We start from the raw sequence: 16,878 nt of genomic DNA on the forward strand, positions 1-16,878 counted from the left end.
CCCCCCCGGACGGCTTCCACCGTTAACCCGGGACGCGCCGCGTTCCCGTGCAGGGCTCCTGAAACTTTAATGCGTGTTAAAACACAGGGTCCCGCCTGCCGTTTGAAGCCTCCGGTTTGATCCTCCAGCAGCTGCGGTTCCCCCGTTCCCATGCCCTCCCCGCAGTCCTGACAGCCCCTGGGCGGCCACTTCCCTCGGCAGGCTCGGCCGCCTCACCCGCTGCCAGTTGGCGTGCGCTCCCCGCGCTTCCTCGGCCCCTGCTCCTGACATCCCTGCCTTCCCAAAGTATTCCCCTGGCAGGCAATCCCTGTCCGCCGCCCTCCTGCATTCCCTGCAGGAGACGCCCGCCTCTTCTGGACACACGAGAGCAGCCCTTGGCAGATGTTTTCCCTTGTACCTCGCTGTTGTTTTGCAGATTTATCGATATTTCTTATCATTATTTTCCTTTATTCTTTAACTTGGTGTAATTGTGTTTTTATGCTTCCTATTAGGTGGCAATCTTGAACCTCCTCCTTGAACAGTATGGTACGCGCTGGCTTGAAAGCTGCAGAGGAGCTACTGCAGGTCTCCGAAAGTCCCCAGGAATAGCACTGCTAAGCGAAAGGTTTGTATGGTGCGTGTGTGGGACGCTGGTCCTGCCGTACCTCTGCCCGGCTGCAGAGTTTTGAAGCTTAGCCACAGCAGAAGGCCCTGGGGTTTGACATGCTGCCTCGAGCGAGTTCGCAGGGTTTTTTTGGATAGCTTGGAGGCTTCTAGGTTCCCTGCTTCCTGGAGAAATGTGCTACTGTGTGGTTGGTTTTGCGCATAGAATGCATGTATTTCAACTCCGAAAGTCCTCCGTCTTTGCTCGTTTTATTCACCTCTTCTATTGCTTTGCAAATCTCAACCTCCGTATTTTCATAAGCAAGCAGAGAGAGAAAATTGGATTCCGAGCTTGGGTTCTAAGGCAAATCCTTTGCACAGGATGGTCCATCCGTAAGGATGGAGGTCTTTATTTTCAGCTTTCCTCACAAGCCAGTTTGCAGGAGGCTTTGACATAATTTCCTTTAATATACTTTTTTGGTTTGTTATTTGAGAACAGAAATAAATGGTGTTTAGTCAAAATTTTAAATTTCTGTCATCTAAAAATCACTTTTATCGGCAAGATATTTACTTGGTCTTCTCTAGGATCTGGATCCAATTTTGCTTTTTTTTGAGAAATTGTAGTTTCACGTATGACAAGTTTAAGATGCAATTTTGGGGAGAAATATTGAGTAGAGACTTGTGCTCTCATAATAGCAAAGAGCATAAACTAGTCTTTTATAGGACTCAAAGATGTACACGAAAGCTTCTGAAAATGCAAGGTTTCTTCCAAGAAAAGCGTATTTTGTAATGCTGCAGATACCTCAGATTTATTTTGTCTTGTATTTTAAAACACTGCCACGTCCAAAGATGTGCACAAGTGTTCGAGAGTGAGAACGGAAAAGTCAGGAGCGATTGGCAAGCACATTTTTCTCTATATAAAACTTGAGCATTCTAGGTTATGGATTAAATGTCTTCCTTGCGGAAGGATTTGTGTGCCAGAAATTTTGGGAGCCAAGTGGTGCCTAGCTCTCTCCCAGCTGGCGCAAGTTTTCCCACCCAAAGGAAGGGGAAGTTTCAGGTCCACGCTCTGCCAACTGCAGTAATCTGCAATGTTTCAAAAGTCATTATCAAGCGCTGGTGATTTGAAGCGTATAGATAATCTTCTGGGCTTCCAGGGACTCGACGCACAGCTGCCCTACCTTGCTGAGGGATGTGATTGTAAATTATTGCATAGCCCTCTGTGGACATTCATATTTGTGGTTTAATTTAAGAATGAGAACAAGTTTAAGCTAAACCACAGCGAGCCACTCTTAAGCCAAGTAAATCTCCGTAGTGTTTTGCAGTAGATTAACCAAAGCAACACCTCCGGGGCTTGCCTGTAGGCACGGCTGAACTAAAGCTCAAAGACCAGTATGTCCTCTTGTTCCGTGCTGAAGTGATTTCTCCTGGCCCAGCTCTGTAAATTGTTCCCCGTACCAGCAGTCTGGCAGGAAGGGTTGCATTTTGTTTGGTTTTAATGTGATACTTGACTAAACTTTTAAACCCAATTGTAAATAGTGAAAGCAGCCTTAAATCAGTGGCCTTTTGGGAAGGTGTCAGACAGCTTCTTTCCCTCCGCCTTGTCCCAGGGTCCTCTTCTCTGCCTGCACCTCTGCGCCCAGCTCTTCCCCCTTCTCCTGGGCTCTTGCCATCCTCCCCGTCTCCCTCGCATGCCACTGGCTTTGGCAGCGCTGGTGCAGCCCAAGACAAGTGAGCGTGGCAGGACTTACCTTGCCTGTGGGTGCTCCTTGCCAAGTAGGAACTGGTGCTCTGCTAGTTCAGTTGACGCTCTTTGGGGTTTTTTTTCCTCCCCTGCATACAACATACATCAGTTCACATAAATTTGGTGTTTAAATGGAACAGGTATTAAAAGAATGGCTTATTAAATATTTGGGAAGTCTATATATTGCACCAACTTGAAAATATTTTGATTAAACGGGAAAACCAGTATCCCTGACAATAATGAACACAAATGTTCAAGTAATTCTGTGCTGTCAGTTTTCATTATGCATCTCATCAGAGCTTGATTATTGCTGTCGTAGGTCTCTGTGGTGAGCGTCTAAGTCCCCTCTTCCCTTCTGGAGGGCTTGTAAAGAGAGAGCTGGCTGGGAACACCATTTCTTGTTATGATTTGGATACGATCCTTTATTCTGTGTTTGGGCAGTTTTGCCTCGCATCGTTACCTAATTAAGGATTGCCCCTGTTTCAAACAAAACCCGCTTGGTTTACTGTGCTTTGAGCTGCTGTATTGAAATATTTACTGAAGAGTTCTATTATTTAAATTGCTCTGGGTAGGGAGTCGTCTCACTTTTCAGGCCTGTTTCTCTTGGGCCACCTGTTTACTCCTGGCTTTTTTGCTTGAAGGAGGACTGAATTCTTCAGATGTGACAATCTCTTGAGAAGTAGGCAGTGATCATTGCCTGTTAGCTCTAGAAAAAAAACCCCAACCAAACAAAAAAGGAACACTGTGGTAAGGTACTTCTGAATCTTTTCTGTTAAGGCTCATGACAACGGCTGTTTTTGGAGTAGTGATGCATCTGACGGGTCAAAAAGATGTCCCCTGCGTGAGCTTGGTGTCATTTAAAAGGTCATGTTGGAACCAGCTCTGTTCTCGGGGACCCTGGGAGAAGGGGATGCTGTCTCCCACCATGTTGCTTGAAGCACCAGGAGCAGCTCTGCCCACAACCCGGAGAGGGTGGATTGTGTTGCAGGACAGGAGTGAACAGCTCCTGTCACTTGTCACCTGCCCCTGCCGGCTTGAGCAGGATGGGACCTGAGCTTTTGCTGATCCTCCAGGCACAGCTAGGGCAGGAGAGGTTCCTTCCCCATGATGCCCTGCAAAACGGCACTGTTGTGTTGAAAGCTGTGTTGAAAAAGCTGGGCTAATATTTTTTGTGTATAAAGTCAATCTTGGAATAGTTGAAATGGAAGCTGAAGTGTCTGCCGCAGATGTTTCTAGCCGTTGTACCCTGCTGCGTTAGCGTTTTGGGCAGTTGTGTTTTTTGTCACCTAAGATGTTTATGCAAATGAGTCTTACAAAGTTTGTCCTTGGGGGAAATGTACCTGACAAAGTATTTTTTTGTTTTTAATCGTAGCTTTCATCATGGGGGACATGAAAACCCCAGACTTTGATGACCTCTTGGCTGCTTTTGACATCCCCGATCCGACTAGCCTTGATGCCAAGGAGACCATCCCATCAACTGGGGAGGAGAACGAGAATCACCTGAAGTCATCGGGAATCTGCATAGATGAGAACGTGTCCTTACCCCACTCTTTGCCTCCCTCTGATGCTCCCGTTGTGAGTGTGATAGTGAAGAACACGAGTCGCCAGGAGTCCTTTGAAGCAGAAAAGGAGGGGAATCACCTCGGGACTGGTCTGCTACACAACGGGTTTCGTGGGTCCGATCTGCCATCAGAGGCTCACGCTTTAGTGCATAATTATGGCAAGTTTGAGTCAACTTTTATTAATGGCGACAGCTCAAGAAGTTACTCTGATAAACTGGACCAGTCCAAGTCGGAGCCTTTGCCAACATTTAGTCAGTTTAGCCCAATTTCCAGCCCTGAACCAGAGGACGCGTTCAAAGAGAACAGTATTGGTGATAAACCCAAACATGCCCAAACTCCGTATTTTCCACCGCCTTCAATGTATATACCGACAGGAGCTTCAGTACTAGATCATCTTAGGAAGGTACCAGAGCCCGAATTAAGCATGTTTGATCAATACTGTAAAAAGGAACAAAAGATGGAAATCCACTGCCAGCCGGAGAGTAGGCTGGAAATGAGCAGGAGAGAACAAGACAAAGCAACGGAGAGGTTTGTGGAGTCAAGCAAGGGCTTGGTAGATAGCAATAGCTTTCTTGGAGAAGGCTTGGTGTTTGGAGACCTCCCTCACAATAATCTAGGAGAAAGTAAGGGGTCTGTGCCCGAGCTGAACATGTCTTCGTCAGTACCGCCTCGCCAGAGGTTAAAGCCAACTCATTCAAAGTTGTCATCCTGCGTGGCGGCGTTAGTAGCTCTTCAGGCCAAAAAGGTTGCGTGCATTCCAAAAGGCGATCAGCCAAACCTTACCAAGGAACCTGGTCCTTTTAAAGATGGGACAAAGGGAAGTCCAAAAATGCCCAAGTCACCAAAGAGTCCCCGAAGCCCCTTAGAGGTGGTGAGGAAGGCCAGCAAGCAGCCCGAGAGTCCTCGAAGTGTGTGCAGCGACAGCAGCGGGAAAGGCTCTCCTTCCATGGCAGCCGGCTCTCCGCCAGCTATTCCCAAAGTTAGAATAAAGACTATCAAGACATCCTCTGGTGAAATTAAAAGAACTGTAACTAGAATTTTGCCAGAAAACGATGAGTTGGGCAAATCTTCAGAAGAGTCACCTGTGGAAACCTCATCTGCCGAAGAGTTTATCAAATCTTTCCCATCCCCTGACACTAGTGCAGTTACGGAAAGCGAGGCTAGCAAGAATTCAACCAAAAACGGGGCTGCTGTGGCTATCCAGCTGTCAAACGTAGCGAGTCCTTATGCAGACAGTATGAAAACAGATATTGCTGTAAACAGCACGTGTGCTGTGTCCTTATCGCCACTGCCAAACTGCGGTGGCGGCGCCATAAAAGTAGGTGTTAAGAGGCAGCAGCAGGGTATCGTGATGCAGCCGTCCAACGTGACCACGTCCAGCCTTCTTCCCAAAGCCGTACACTTGGCAAATCTCAACTTAGTCCCGCATAGCGTTGCTGCTTCTGTTACGGCGAAGTCATCTGCGCAGAGGCGAAATCAGCCTCAGGTGACACAGATGTCTGTGCCGCTGGTGCACCAAGTCAAGAAAGCTGCTCCCGTCGTCGTGGAGGCATTTAATAAAGTACTACACAGTGCCAATCCGGTGCCAATATATACTCCAAACCTTAGCCCTCCGCCTGACACCAGTATTAATTTACCTGCCTCTGGGTATTGTTGCCTGGAATGTGGGGACTCGTTTGCCTTAGAGAAAAGCCTGACTCAACACTATAGTAGACGAAGCGTTCATATTGAAGTCATGTGCACTCAGTGTTCAACTATGCTACTTTTTTTTAATAAGTGTAGCTTGCTTAAACATGCAAGAGATCATAAGAGCAAAGGATTTATCATGCAGTGTTCTCAGCTGCTAATGAAACCAATTTCCTTAGACCAAATGTTTTCACCTTCTCCTACAAGCTCTTCGGCCTCTCTGGCTCCTCAGACTTTGCACTCGCCCTCTCCTTCGCGTAAGCCCAGTGCTGCTTCAGGAGGTGGGGTAGGAATTTCTGCTAACACACAGCCAGCCTTGCCTCTCTATACGGACCCATTGAGACTAATCCGTCATGGACTTAAGTGTTTAGAGTGTAACAAGCAGGCACAGGATTACGTTGCTTTAGCAGCTCATTACCAGAGAACCTCAGAAGATAATGAGAGACTGGTAAGTCATCATTTTAATGTTATTAGTTAAATCTCTCTGAGTTTAAAGAGATTGTCCTCTAGGGAAAAAAAGAGACATCGTAGTGGCAAATGAGTTGCTTTGCCTAAAAAATTGCTTATGGGGAGGTTTTGGGATACGCATGAGCCCAGACGTGTGCGCATGAAGAGATGTTTAGCATTGCTTGCTTGCCCTCTTTTTACCCTTTGCCAACAAAAAAAAGGGTAGTAAGGAGACTATGGAGATCCTCGAGCATCAAAAGAAGGTGCTGGAGATCAAAGATCACTTGGATGAGTTGTGCAGGAGCGCTGCAGGGGAGGACCAGCAGAGCGTTATCTGAAACAGGTTTTTGTGCTCTAAGCACGGCTAGAGGAGATCTGACACAATTTAATTTTACCTTTCCTAGAACTTGTGTCAAAATCTTCTGTGTAACGCTTTGAACGTCAGGTGCTGGTTTTACTTTTAGCGTGGTAAAGTGTGTATTGGGATGGGACTGGCTGAGAGGTGAGCAGTGTGGTATGTGGGATGGGAGGCTATTTTTGCCCCTTTGGGTGGGAGAGGGATGAGCCAGTGCCATGTTTCCATAGGAGGGCTCAGGAGCCCTGTTAGTGGCTTCCTGCCTTGCTCCAGTGCTGCCCTGCTCGGGTCTCCACTGCCTTCGCGGACCTCCCTCGTAGGTGCAGACAGGGGGTCTGAATCCCCTTTGAAACTCCAGCTTGGGTCTCTGCTGATGAAGAGGAGCAGACGCTCTTCACTGTGTACCAAGACCATATGCTTTATTTTTTTTATTTTTATTTTGGAGGATATGGTCAATCCCGTTTAAGTATAAGCCAACCTGAAGTTGAACAGGAGGAGGAATCCTCTCTCCTTATCTCTTTAGATGAGGTGAAAGCTTTCCATGTTGGTCTGGCTGCCAGCAGAGCTGGCAGGCTCCCAGTGCAGTCTCCTCCACAAGCTCCACGAACAAGGACTCCATGCCAACACAAGACATTCGGGGAGATGACCGCCAGTCTCTGCCATGGCCGTCGTAGTACCTGCATGCTCCAGAACCTCCCTTTGCTTGTTAAATGGCTTGCAGGAGTATTGAGGTCGCTGTGGTCCCGTTTAGATGCTTTGTTATCTTTCCCTTAAATTCATCAGCAGCAAAAAAAATAGATTATGGCTGAATGGTTTTTATGTCATGAAAAATGGTGAGGCCAGAAGGGATCGGCATGGCCATGTAATCAGGTTTCTTGCCCGAGGCAGACCAGCGAGCACTGCGCTCTGTCAACACCGTAACTTATTTTTCAACTGTAATGCATTTTTAGGAAATGTCAGCAGTCTGGAATTAAAACCTTCAGGTGAAGGGATACAGTGAGTGCTCCAAAGTGAGCTAAAATGTTAATCAGTCGCATTAAAAATGTATTTCCTATTATTGCTGTGAGATTATCAATTCAAGAGCTTCTTAAAGACAGAAGGAATGTCTGATAGTAAGTATTTTTAGCCTGTAATCAAATAATTTATTCTGTGACTTAACCAAGAAAAGAGTTTAAGCCTCTCACTTCAAGTTAGGTCTGCTAGATGTGAGATTATTTTTGTAGTATTTTTCTAAATAGAAGCGTTGAAAAACTGGAAGAAAAGAGGCAACACTAGAACTTGTAAAAGCATCTCCTCCCTGTTTGATCTTCCCGTGCTTATGCTCAACGGAATGCGTGCATTCATCCTCTTGCTACTGGGAGTCCTTTTCCACTGTATCTGCGGTCCTCCAGACTGCCCAGTGGTGCTCCATGCTGTTCCCGGAACATCCGCTTCAGCGAAACTATTACATTTCTAAAGGAAATAGTAATTCTTATTACAAACATAATAATTCTTAATGAACGTAAGCGAGTCTGGTATTAAACATGGCGTGAGAAGGATGTAGGTAAGGCTGTTGGAGTATGCATCATAAGCTCCCCAAATAGGAAGACATGAACCAGCCGAACCCATTCTGAGAAGATGCTGTGCGTATGCCTGACTTACCACTAATGAAGCTGATTTCTTGGGTTGCTATTTTTATTTCGGTCAGAAAAAAGAAGAATTTTGGTAGGAGCTGGAGATGATTGACTGATTTTACAAACACTTTCTTAGGTGGTAGAAGCAGTTGGAAAATATTCCTGTTCTCTTCTTGCTCTCACTCTGGTTTCCATCTGCAGAGTTGCACCAGGTCACTTGTTTTTTGGGGCAGTGGCAGAAATTGCATTGCTGAGGAAGACATTGATATAACACCTATATTCAACATAACAAATCTTTTGGTGCCCCCACTAGTGGATCAAGACCACTACCTCCACATGGCAGAAGGCGTCGATCTATATACTGGTACTTCTAATTAAAAGAAATGGTACACGAGCGGTAGTCATGTACCCGTGCTTGATCTGGAGCACGCTGCTGTTGCAGCACAACCTGCCAGGATGCAGAGGTGGTATTAACAGTCGTGGGCAAGCTCAGACGTGAACCGCTTCCCCAAATCTCAAGAGACTAATTATCTAGTATTTATCATAATTTTGTGCATTTGAGCAAAAACCGGTATGTATTTCTTCCTCCATACCTGATGTTTTTCTCACTGTATTGAAAAGTTAGTTTAGAAGCAACTGTATGGGGTGGGCGGGAGAGATTGTTGTAATTTCTTAAAGCTAACAAAAAATTGCACTCTAGTATTTTGGAAACTTTTTTTTATTTTTTAATTTCTTACTCAATCCCAGAATTCGGACACAAACTCTTTGCCATGCCTCCTTGAGAAAGTATGGAGTATCTTGGTATTTTCTACGTAAAGCTATGGCTTGACTTACGCCTTTTAAAGAGCTTCAAGAAATAGCAGGGCAGGTCCCCACTGTATTATGGCATAAAGCATATCATCTGGGACTATTCAGATACCTGGTACCAGATTATCCCAAAAATAGGAATTCTTGGGAAGGCTAGATGGATATATAAGGGAAAGAGCATCTTTGGCTGAAGATGAAGGGTAAAAGTGATTTATCTGCAGCACCTGGATTTGTACTAGAAGACGGAGAGCCATGACCTATGGAAAATAAGCTAGGTGGATTTTTGATCGATGTTCTTAGAAGCTCTTCTAAGAGTGTCTTAATGACATGTCTTAAATGACGCCAGATCTGGATTATTAACCGTGACGTGCACATCTAATGTGACCATAACCTGAGAAACCGAGCAGACTTTGAAGTGCTCAGTCATAGTGCTTTTAACTCAAAAAAACTTTTTAGATCTGATATGGGATGGGTATGTCACCTTGCTAAGAAGGAATGGTTGATCCAACAGGGTTGATGAAGAAAAGAAATAGCAGGAAAAAGACTTATTTTTCAGTATGATGTTTTCAGTTACCCAGAAGTTGCAGTGGTACAGCTGAAGGACAAAGCAGGCTGCGGTAAGAGGCAGGAATGATCGGATTGGAGAGGGGGAACAGCCTAAGCTGGCTCTGCTCCATGAGAAAACTTATCCTGTGTTGATACTTAAGACTTCTCACTTTAATTGGAATTTCTTACCATGACTTTGTGAATTACTTTGACATCTTCACGTTTCCTGTATCTGATTAAAAGGAAAATAAGGTGATTCGGGGGTTCTCTGTTTGTTCGTTCCAGTTGGTGGCTTGGGAAATACTTGGTCTTATCTTTCTGAATGGCCTTGGGTAAAGTCCATATTAATAGGACTGATAACGGGTAAATGAGTTTCCTAGGTGTGGCCAAAATGAGAATGACATGGCTGGGTCACAATGGTTGTGGAGGAAGGAAGAAAGATATGGATGTTGTCTGGACAGCAGGGAAGGGAGGAGATTTGGAGCAAGCGAGAGGAAGAGAGGGGGATGATGCTGTGGTTGAGAAGGTGGGGTGGAAAGACCTTTAGAAAAATGATTGAGAGCTTGACCTTAATATTACATTTTAGACTTGCAGCGGCTACACAATTGCAGTTATTCAAAGTACAGCAGGGAAATCCCACCTGGCTTATTTTTATATAGAATATGCATAAGATGAAGGGAGTTCACATGAGCCAAATACCACAGTGGGATCTCTCTGGCTTACAGTGAGGATACAGGCTTTGCGAATTGTGAGCTAATCCACTTCAGAAATAGAAAGAATTGCATTTACTGGATGTATGTTTTGAGTGGATCATGTTAACGGATCACAGTTACTTTTTTGGAGACTAGTGAGGCCAATTTTTGCAAGCTTGTGAATCGAGTCACTTGATGGGACCTGTTTACTGCTTTTCAAGCACAGAACTGCAAGAAGAAAGCAGTATGTGAATTTTAATATCTGGTAGGTTGGATTTTGTTCAAACTAGAAGCTGTGCTGCATGTAGGCATTATGCTTGTCCAGATGTTCAAAAGGTGGTAGCAGATGTTTCGTGTAACTTCAGGTCTGTTTGGTCTGACTACAGCGGTGTTATGTTCTAGAGCAAGATTTTTTTTGGGGAAAAAAAGGATATGATTAAATAGGTGCAGTTTATGCCAAATTAATTTGATATACATCTTCTGTAATTCATTTTTGGTGTAGGGAAATAGGTAGATCCTAATCTTCTTGACGTTCAGTGGGATGATTGGTAGAGTGCCATGTGAGGAGCGGCTGTACTGAAGAAGTTGAATTATGAGGTTGGAGCAGAATCAGGTAAAAGGGAGGTAATGGCAACTGGGGACAGGTTGCTTGTAGGACTTCCGAGGGATGGCTTTAGGATACATCTGCAGTTAATGTTTGTATTAAGGACCTTGGAGGATGAATGTGTAGATAAAATTTGCTGAACCAACAGAGTAAGAAATCATGGAAAATTGGGAATATTTTACAGGAGGACCTGGATGATCTTGAAGACCGAGTAGGAATGGGATGAAGCAACTGAAAAGCAGGATGCGTGTATTTGGTCATGAGAAGACTCTGAACGACCAAGATGACAGTTGTGCAGGGAATTTACATTAACTTGCAGTACCAGTCAGGGTTGCATTAATACTCCCTGTCACTGCTAGAAATAACCTAGCTGGAGAAGAGTGTATTGTTTTGTTTATCAGGGATAAACTGGAATAAGTGAGGGAAGAATGACCAGAGAAGGGGAAAGATGCTTTCTTGAGGGGAAATTAAAAAACCTTTGAGTTTAGCTTGGCAAAGACCTGGTAAATTAGGGTGGGTCTCCTTCAGTACTGTAGTAGACACAGTATGAAAGTGAGGGTTGTGGCACTTTTTTTTTTCCCACCAGAAACTAAATCTGCAAAAAAGAAGTGCTTCCTGTACTTGCAGGGATCGCCCTGGGAAGTTCATCAGCATCAGAGTTTTTTGTAGCCTTTTCAGGGCTGGGCTCAAATTACAGGAGATGAACAAACCCCCTGGAGCTCCTGGTGCCTTCATTTAGATATGCTTTTCCTTAAAGAGGGAGCGCGGATACAGAGGACGCTCTGTATCTGGTGTGATGTTTATAGAAAAGAGGTTTTTTAAATTTAGGGGCAACAATGATGCAAGAACAGACTGAAATAGATTTGCACAGAAAATTAGAGGACGGTCTGTAATCATCAGAGGAGTGAATTCTGGAAGAGGTTTGCTGCAGAAGTAATGAACAAAAGACACAAACTGGTTTTGAGACAGAGCTTATTTGTTTTTTTGGCAAGGACAGACCAGTGCACAATAACATGTGCAAGAATTCAAAGTACTTCCTGACCCTCTTGGGCATAATTGTCCATCCACTGGTAACCAGAGATGTTTCATACTTTTTTTTTTTTCTTTCTTTTTTGACTTGACCACCCAAAATCCACCAAGGTAGCTAGGAACTTGAGTAAAGTACAAAATGTAAACTAAGGACGTCTGAATTTTCTTGCACCTTTGTGCTTTTGTTTTCCCCCCTCTTTTTCTTCTTCTATCACCCTTTATTTGTCCAATAAGAATTTTTCAGTGAGTCGTGACGTATCCTGTTTACACACCACCTACACTGGAGTTATTTAAGAGCAATTTTATTGCTGCCTTTTCTTTTTCTTCTTCCTTCCCCCTCTTAAATCAATGCTTTATAATTTATTGGCTAAAACTTGCCAGAAGCTCGTAGGACCACATGCTGCACTGGTAATTTCCCAGCAGCAAAGTAGCAAGCAAAAAAGACTTCCCCACCCCCCCACCCCCCCCCCATGTTCATGGTTTAATTTAGAAAACAAGAGGATTGAAAATCAACAAAAATTCCCTTGGCCCCATAAAGCTTTCTCCCTCTCCCAAACCAAGGGTGATTAATGCAGTCCTTAGGTACTAACGAGGACGGATTTTGTTTTATAGGGAAATTTTCCCTCTGGATTTTGTAGAAGCAAAGGGATAGAGGATGTTAGGATGAAAGCATGTTGAGGGAATGGAGCTCCAGGCAGGGACGGCTGGGAGCGCAGACAAAGAGATGAGTGGCAGGATAGGAGCGAGAGCCTGCACCCTGAGGCCAAAACAGAGCATCGGGATGAGGAGGAAGAGAGGCTAGGGAGGAAGAAAAGCTAGGGTGTGGCTCCATGGTCTGCTTAAATCAGTGTGTGATCCGCTGCCACACAAGGTGACAATCCCACCCTCTCCTCCTTCCTTCCTCCCCCCCTGCCCCTTGGTGATCCTGTAGCCCCCCGGGGACTGAGACCAGCTTGGGGGAAGAGGAGAATGAGCACGGGTGCAAATTGGGGGCCAAGACGTGGCTAAGAGCAAGAAGGAGGGGACAACTGGAGACAAAGGCAGAGTCTGTTTCGGGTAGGATGGAAACTGAGGCTGGAAGCTGACGTCTTCTGGCACCAAGAGGAAGGCTCCTGCTCCCCTGTTCTTCTTCTATGTGGGCACTGATGGTGCTGCCAAGGGCAACCTGGAGAATATCAAAAGTGATTGCGGGGCAATGGGGAGGGGCATGAGAGCCCTGGAGATCTGTGTGCAGTTGCAGGGCTCCTATCTTGTTGGCATCACAGAGAGGTGGTGGGACAGCTTGCATGACTGGAGTGTTGTGATGAAGGGACACAGGCTCTTTAGGAAGGACAGGCTGGGAAGAGGAGGGGGGGGAGTTGTCCTTTATGTGAGGCAGCAGCTGGGGCGCCTGGAGCTCTGCCTGGGGATGGGTGAGCAGCCAGCTGAGAGCTTATGGGTCGGGATTAAAGAGCAGACCAGTATGGGTGACATTGTAGTGGATGTCTGCTGTAGGCCACCTGACCAGGAAGAACAAGTGGATGAGGCTGCCTACAGACAGCTGGAGGCGGCCTCACATTCACAGACCCTGGCCCTCATGGGGGACTTCAACCACCCTGATACGTGCTAGTGGGATAACCCAGCAGGATGTAAACAGTCCAGGAGGTTCCTGGAGAGCATCAATGACAACTTCCTGAGCCAAGTGATAGGGAAGTCAACGAGGAGAGGTGCTCTGCTGGACCTTGTACTCACCAACAAGGAAGGGCTCACTGGGGATGTGAAGGCCAAAGGCAGCCTTGGCTGCAGTGGCCATGAGGTGGTAGAGTTCAGGGTCTTGAGGACAAAAATCAAGATCACAACGCTGGACTTCAGGAGAGTAGACTTTGGCCTCCTTAGGGATCTGCTTGAAGCAGTCCCATGGCATAAGGCCCTGGAGGGAAGAGAAGTCCAAGAAAGGAGGTTGATATTAAAGGGCCACCTCCTTCAGGCTCAAGAGCGGTCCATCCCAACAAACAGCAAGTCATGCAAAAATGCCACGATGCCTGCATGGATGAACAAGGAGCTCTTGGCAAAACTCAGACTTAAAAAGGGAGTGTACAGAAGGTGGAAACAGGGACAAGTAACCTGGGAGGAATGTGGAGGCACTATGTGAGTATGCAGGGATGATGTAGGAAAGCCAAAGACTGCCTGGAATTGAATCTGGTGGAGGATGTCAAAGGCAACAAGAAGGGTTCTTTAAAGTAGATAAGCAGCAAAGGAAGGACTAAGAAAAATGTGGGCCCACTGCTGAATGGGGTGGGGGACCTGGTGACACAGGACATGGAAGAGGCTGAGGGACTGAATGCCTTCTTCACCTCAGTCTTCACTAGCAAGACCAGCCTTCAGGAATCTAAGGACTTGGAGACCAGGAGGAGGGTCTGGAGCAAGAAGATGTGTGCTTGGTGGAAGAAGATCAGGTCAGGGAATACTTAAACTGGATATATACAAGTCCATGGGTCCTGATGAGATGCAGCCATGAATGCAGAGGGAGCTGGCAGCGAGGCCGCTCTTGATAATCTTTGAATGATTGTGGTGATTAGGTACCTGAGGACTGTAGGAAAGCAAATGTCACTCCTATCTTTGACAAGGGGCAAGAAGGAGGATCCAGGGAAGTACAGGCTGCTCAGCTTCACCTTGTTCGCTGAGGACGTGGTGAGGCAGCTAATCCTGGGAACCATTTCCAGGCACTTGAAGAACATGAAGGTGATCAGGATGGATCACCAAGGGGAGGTCATGCTTGACCAAGCCAATAACCTTCTATGATGAAAGGATTGCCTTGGTAGATGAGGAGAGAGCACTGGATATTGTCTACCTTGACTTCAGTAAGGCTTTTGATGCTGTCTTCCATAGGATCCTCATAGAGAAGCTGATGAAGTATGGGCTGGATGAGCAGACAGTGAGGTGGATTGAAAACTGGCTGAATGGTCGGGCCCAGAGGGTGGTGATCAGTGGTGTGAAGTCTAGTTGGAGGCCAGTAACTAGTGGTGTACCCCAGGGGTCAATACTGGGTGCAGTCCCATTCAATATCTTCATTGATGATCTGGATGATGGGGCAGAGTGTACCCTCAGTGAGTTTGTAGATGACACAAACCTGACTGATAAGACAGAGGGTCGTGCTGACACCCAGAGTGACCTTGGCAGGCTGGAGAAATGGGTCAACAGGAACCGCATAAAGTTTAACAAGGAGAAGTGCGAAGTCCTTCCCATGGGGAGGAACAACCCCATTGCACCAATATATGCTGGGGACCACCCTGCTGGAAAGCAGATTTGCAGAAAAGGCCCTGGCGGTCCTGGTGGACAGCAAGCTGACCATGAGCCAGCAATATGCCCTTTCTGCAAGGAAGACCAATGGTGTCCTGGCTGCATTAGGAGGAGCATTGCCAGCAGGTGATCCTTCCCCTCTATTCAGCACTGGTGAGGCCACAGCTGGAGAGCTGTGTCCATTGCTGGGTTCCCCAGTACAAGAGAGACATGGACATACTGGAGAGAGTCCAGCAAAGGGCCACAAAGATGACAAAGGAGTTGGACCACCTCACATATGAGGAAAGGCTGAGAAAGCTGGGACTGTTCATCCTGGAGAAGAGAAGGCTCAGGGTGATCTTATCAATGTGTATCAATACCTGATGGGGGGAGTAAAGAAGATGGAGCCAGGCTCTTTCCAGTGGTGCTCAGTGGCAGGACCAGAGGCAATAGGCACAAACTGAAACATAGGAGGTTCCCTCTGAACATAAGGAAACACTTTTTCACTGTAAGGTTGACCGAGCGCTGGCACAGGTTGCCCAAGGAGGCTGTAGAGTCTCCATCCTTGGAGGTGTTCAAAAGCAGCCTGGTCACGTTCCTGGGCAACTGACTCTAGGAGGCCCTGCTTGAGCAGAGGAGTTGGACCAGGTGACCTCTGGAGGTCCTTTCCAACCTCAACCATTCTGTGACTGCCCCTTTGGGTGGCAGGCACTCATTAGATTGGCATAAACCAGTCATGAAATCCCAGGAAGCAACAACCCACTGGTAATGATGGGGCCTGAGAGAGGCTGTTGGAAGGGGTGAGTGGAGGGGTTTACTGTATATCTTCCTTCTGGAGCAGGAGCTGAAATCTTTTAATTGGGATTAGCAAATAAATGATTGGTCAAGTAAGAAGGGAATCAGTGAGAAGGCAAAGTGATTGGTGAAGATCGTAGCAAAAATGGCATTTGAACAGCTGTGGTACTGTCTTTGATGGGATGCAAGGCACAAAGAAGTGCAAGGTGAGAAGAAAGAAGCAGAGTTGGGAGGCTGCGAGATGGGCATCACCACTGACAGATGGGCAGAAATCAGCTCTGCAGGGTGGAGGGAAGAGCAGAGGGCTTTAATGTTGCCATCATAAGAAAGGAAAGGGGACATGTGCTGTGTAGCCTTAGGGGTTATACTGGTGACTTGAAAGTGGGGATGTGAAAACTCTGTGTAATCCAGTAAGTGATTGTTTTAGCAACTGGGAGTTCAGATTTCAAGTTGCAATGCAAGAGACAGAGTGGTTTGTTGGTGGGTGTGGTGGGTTGACCTTGACTGGCTGTCAGGTGTCCACCCAGCTGCTTTATCACTCCCCCTTCCCAATAGGCCCAGGGAAGAAAATATGACAAAAAGCTTGTGGGTTGAGATAAGGGCAGAGAGATCACTTACCAATTACCACCAAGGGCAAAACTGATTTGACTTGGGGAAACTAATTTATTGTGAATTAATTGTAGCAAAGCAGGATAGTGAGAAATAAAAACAGAACTAAAATAATCTTCCTCCACCCCTCCGTTCTTCCCAGGTTCAACTTCACCCTCGATTTCTCCAACTCCTCCCACCGAGGAGCACAGGGGGATAGGGAATGGGGGTTGTGGTCAGTTCATCACACGTTGTCTCTGCCGCTCCTTCCTCCTCACTCTCTTCCCCTGCTCCAGCGTGGGGTCCCACCCATGGGAGACGGTCCTCCACCAGCTTCTCCAGCATGGGTCCTTCCCACGGGCTGCAGTTCTTCAGGACCTGCTCCAGCAGGGGTCCTTTCCACGGGCTGCAGTCCTTCAGGAACAGACTGCTCCAGCATGGGTCCCCCACGGGGTCACAAGTCCTGCCAGAAGACCTGCTCCAGTGTGGGCTCCTCTCCATGGGCTGCAGCTCCTGCCAGGAGCCTCCTCCAGCTTGGACTCTCCATGGGGTCACAGCCTCCTTTGGGCA

General features: G+C 46.6%; 1 protein-coding gene across 1 annotated transcript in view; it reads left to right on the forward strand.

Annotated features, from left to right (window-relative positions):
- The first annotated feature begins 500 nt into the window (after nucleotides 1-500).
- ZNF592 (zinc finger protein 592) overlaps nucleotides 501-16,878 on the forward strand; it is a 40,667-nt gene continuing 24,289 nt past the window's right edge. The window contains exons 1-2 of the mRNA XM_009276315.2: nucleotides 501-604; nucleotides 3,699-6,022. Of these exons, the coding sequence (XP_009274590.1) occupies nucleotides 3,707-6,022 (2,316 nt within the window). The 5' untranslated portion in view covers nucleotides 501-604; nucleotides 3,699-3,706. The remainder of the gene's footprint in view (nucleotides 605-3,698; nucleotides 6,023-16,878) is intronic.

The sequence above is a fragment of the Aptenodytes forsteri genome, unplaced genomic scaffold, assembly GCF_000699145.1.
Source record: "Aptenodytes forsteri isolate BGI_AS27 unplaced genomic scaffold, ASM69914v1 Scaffold113, whole genome shotgun sequence".
Lineage (NCBI taxonomy): Eukaryota > Metazoa > Chordata > Aves > Sphenisciformes > Spheniscidae > Aptenodytes > Aptenodytes forsteri.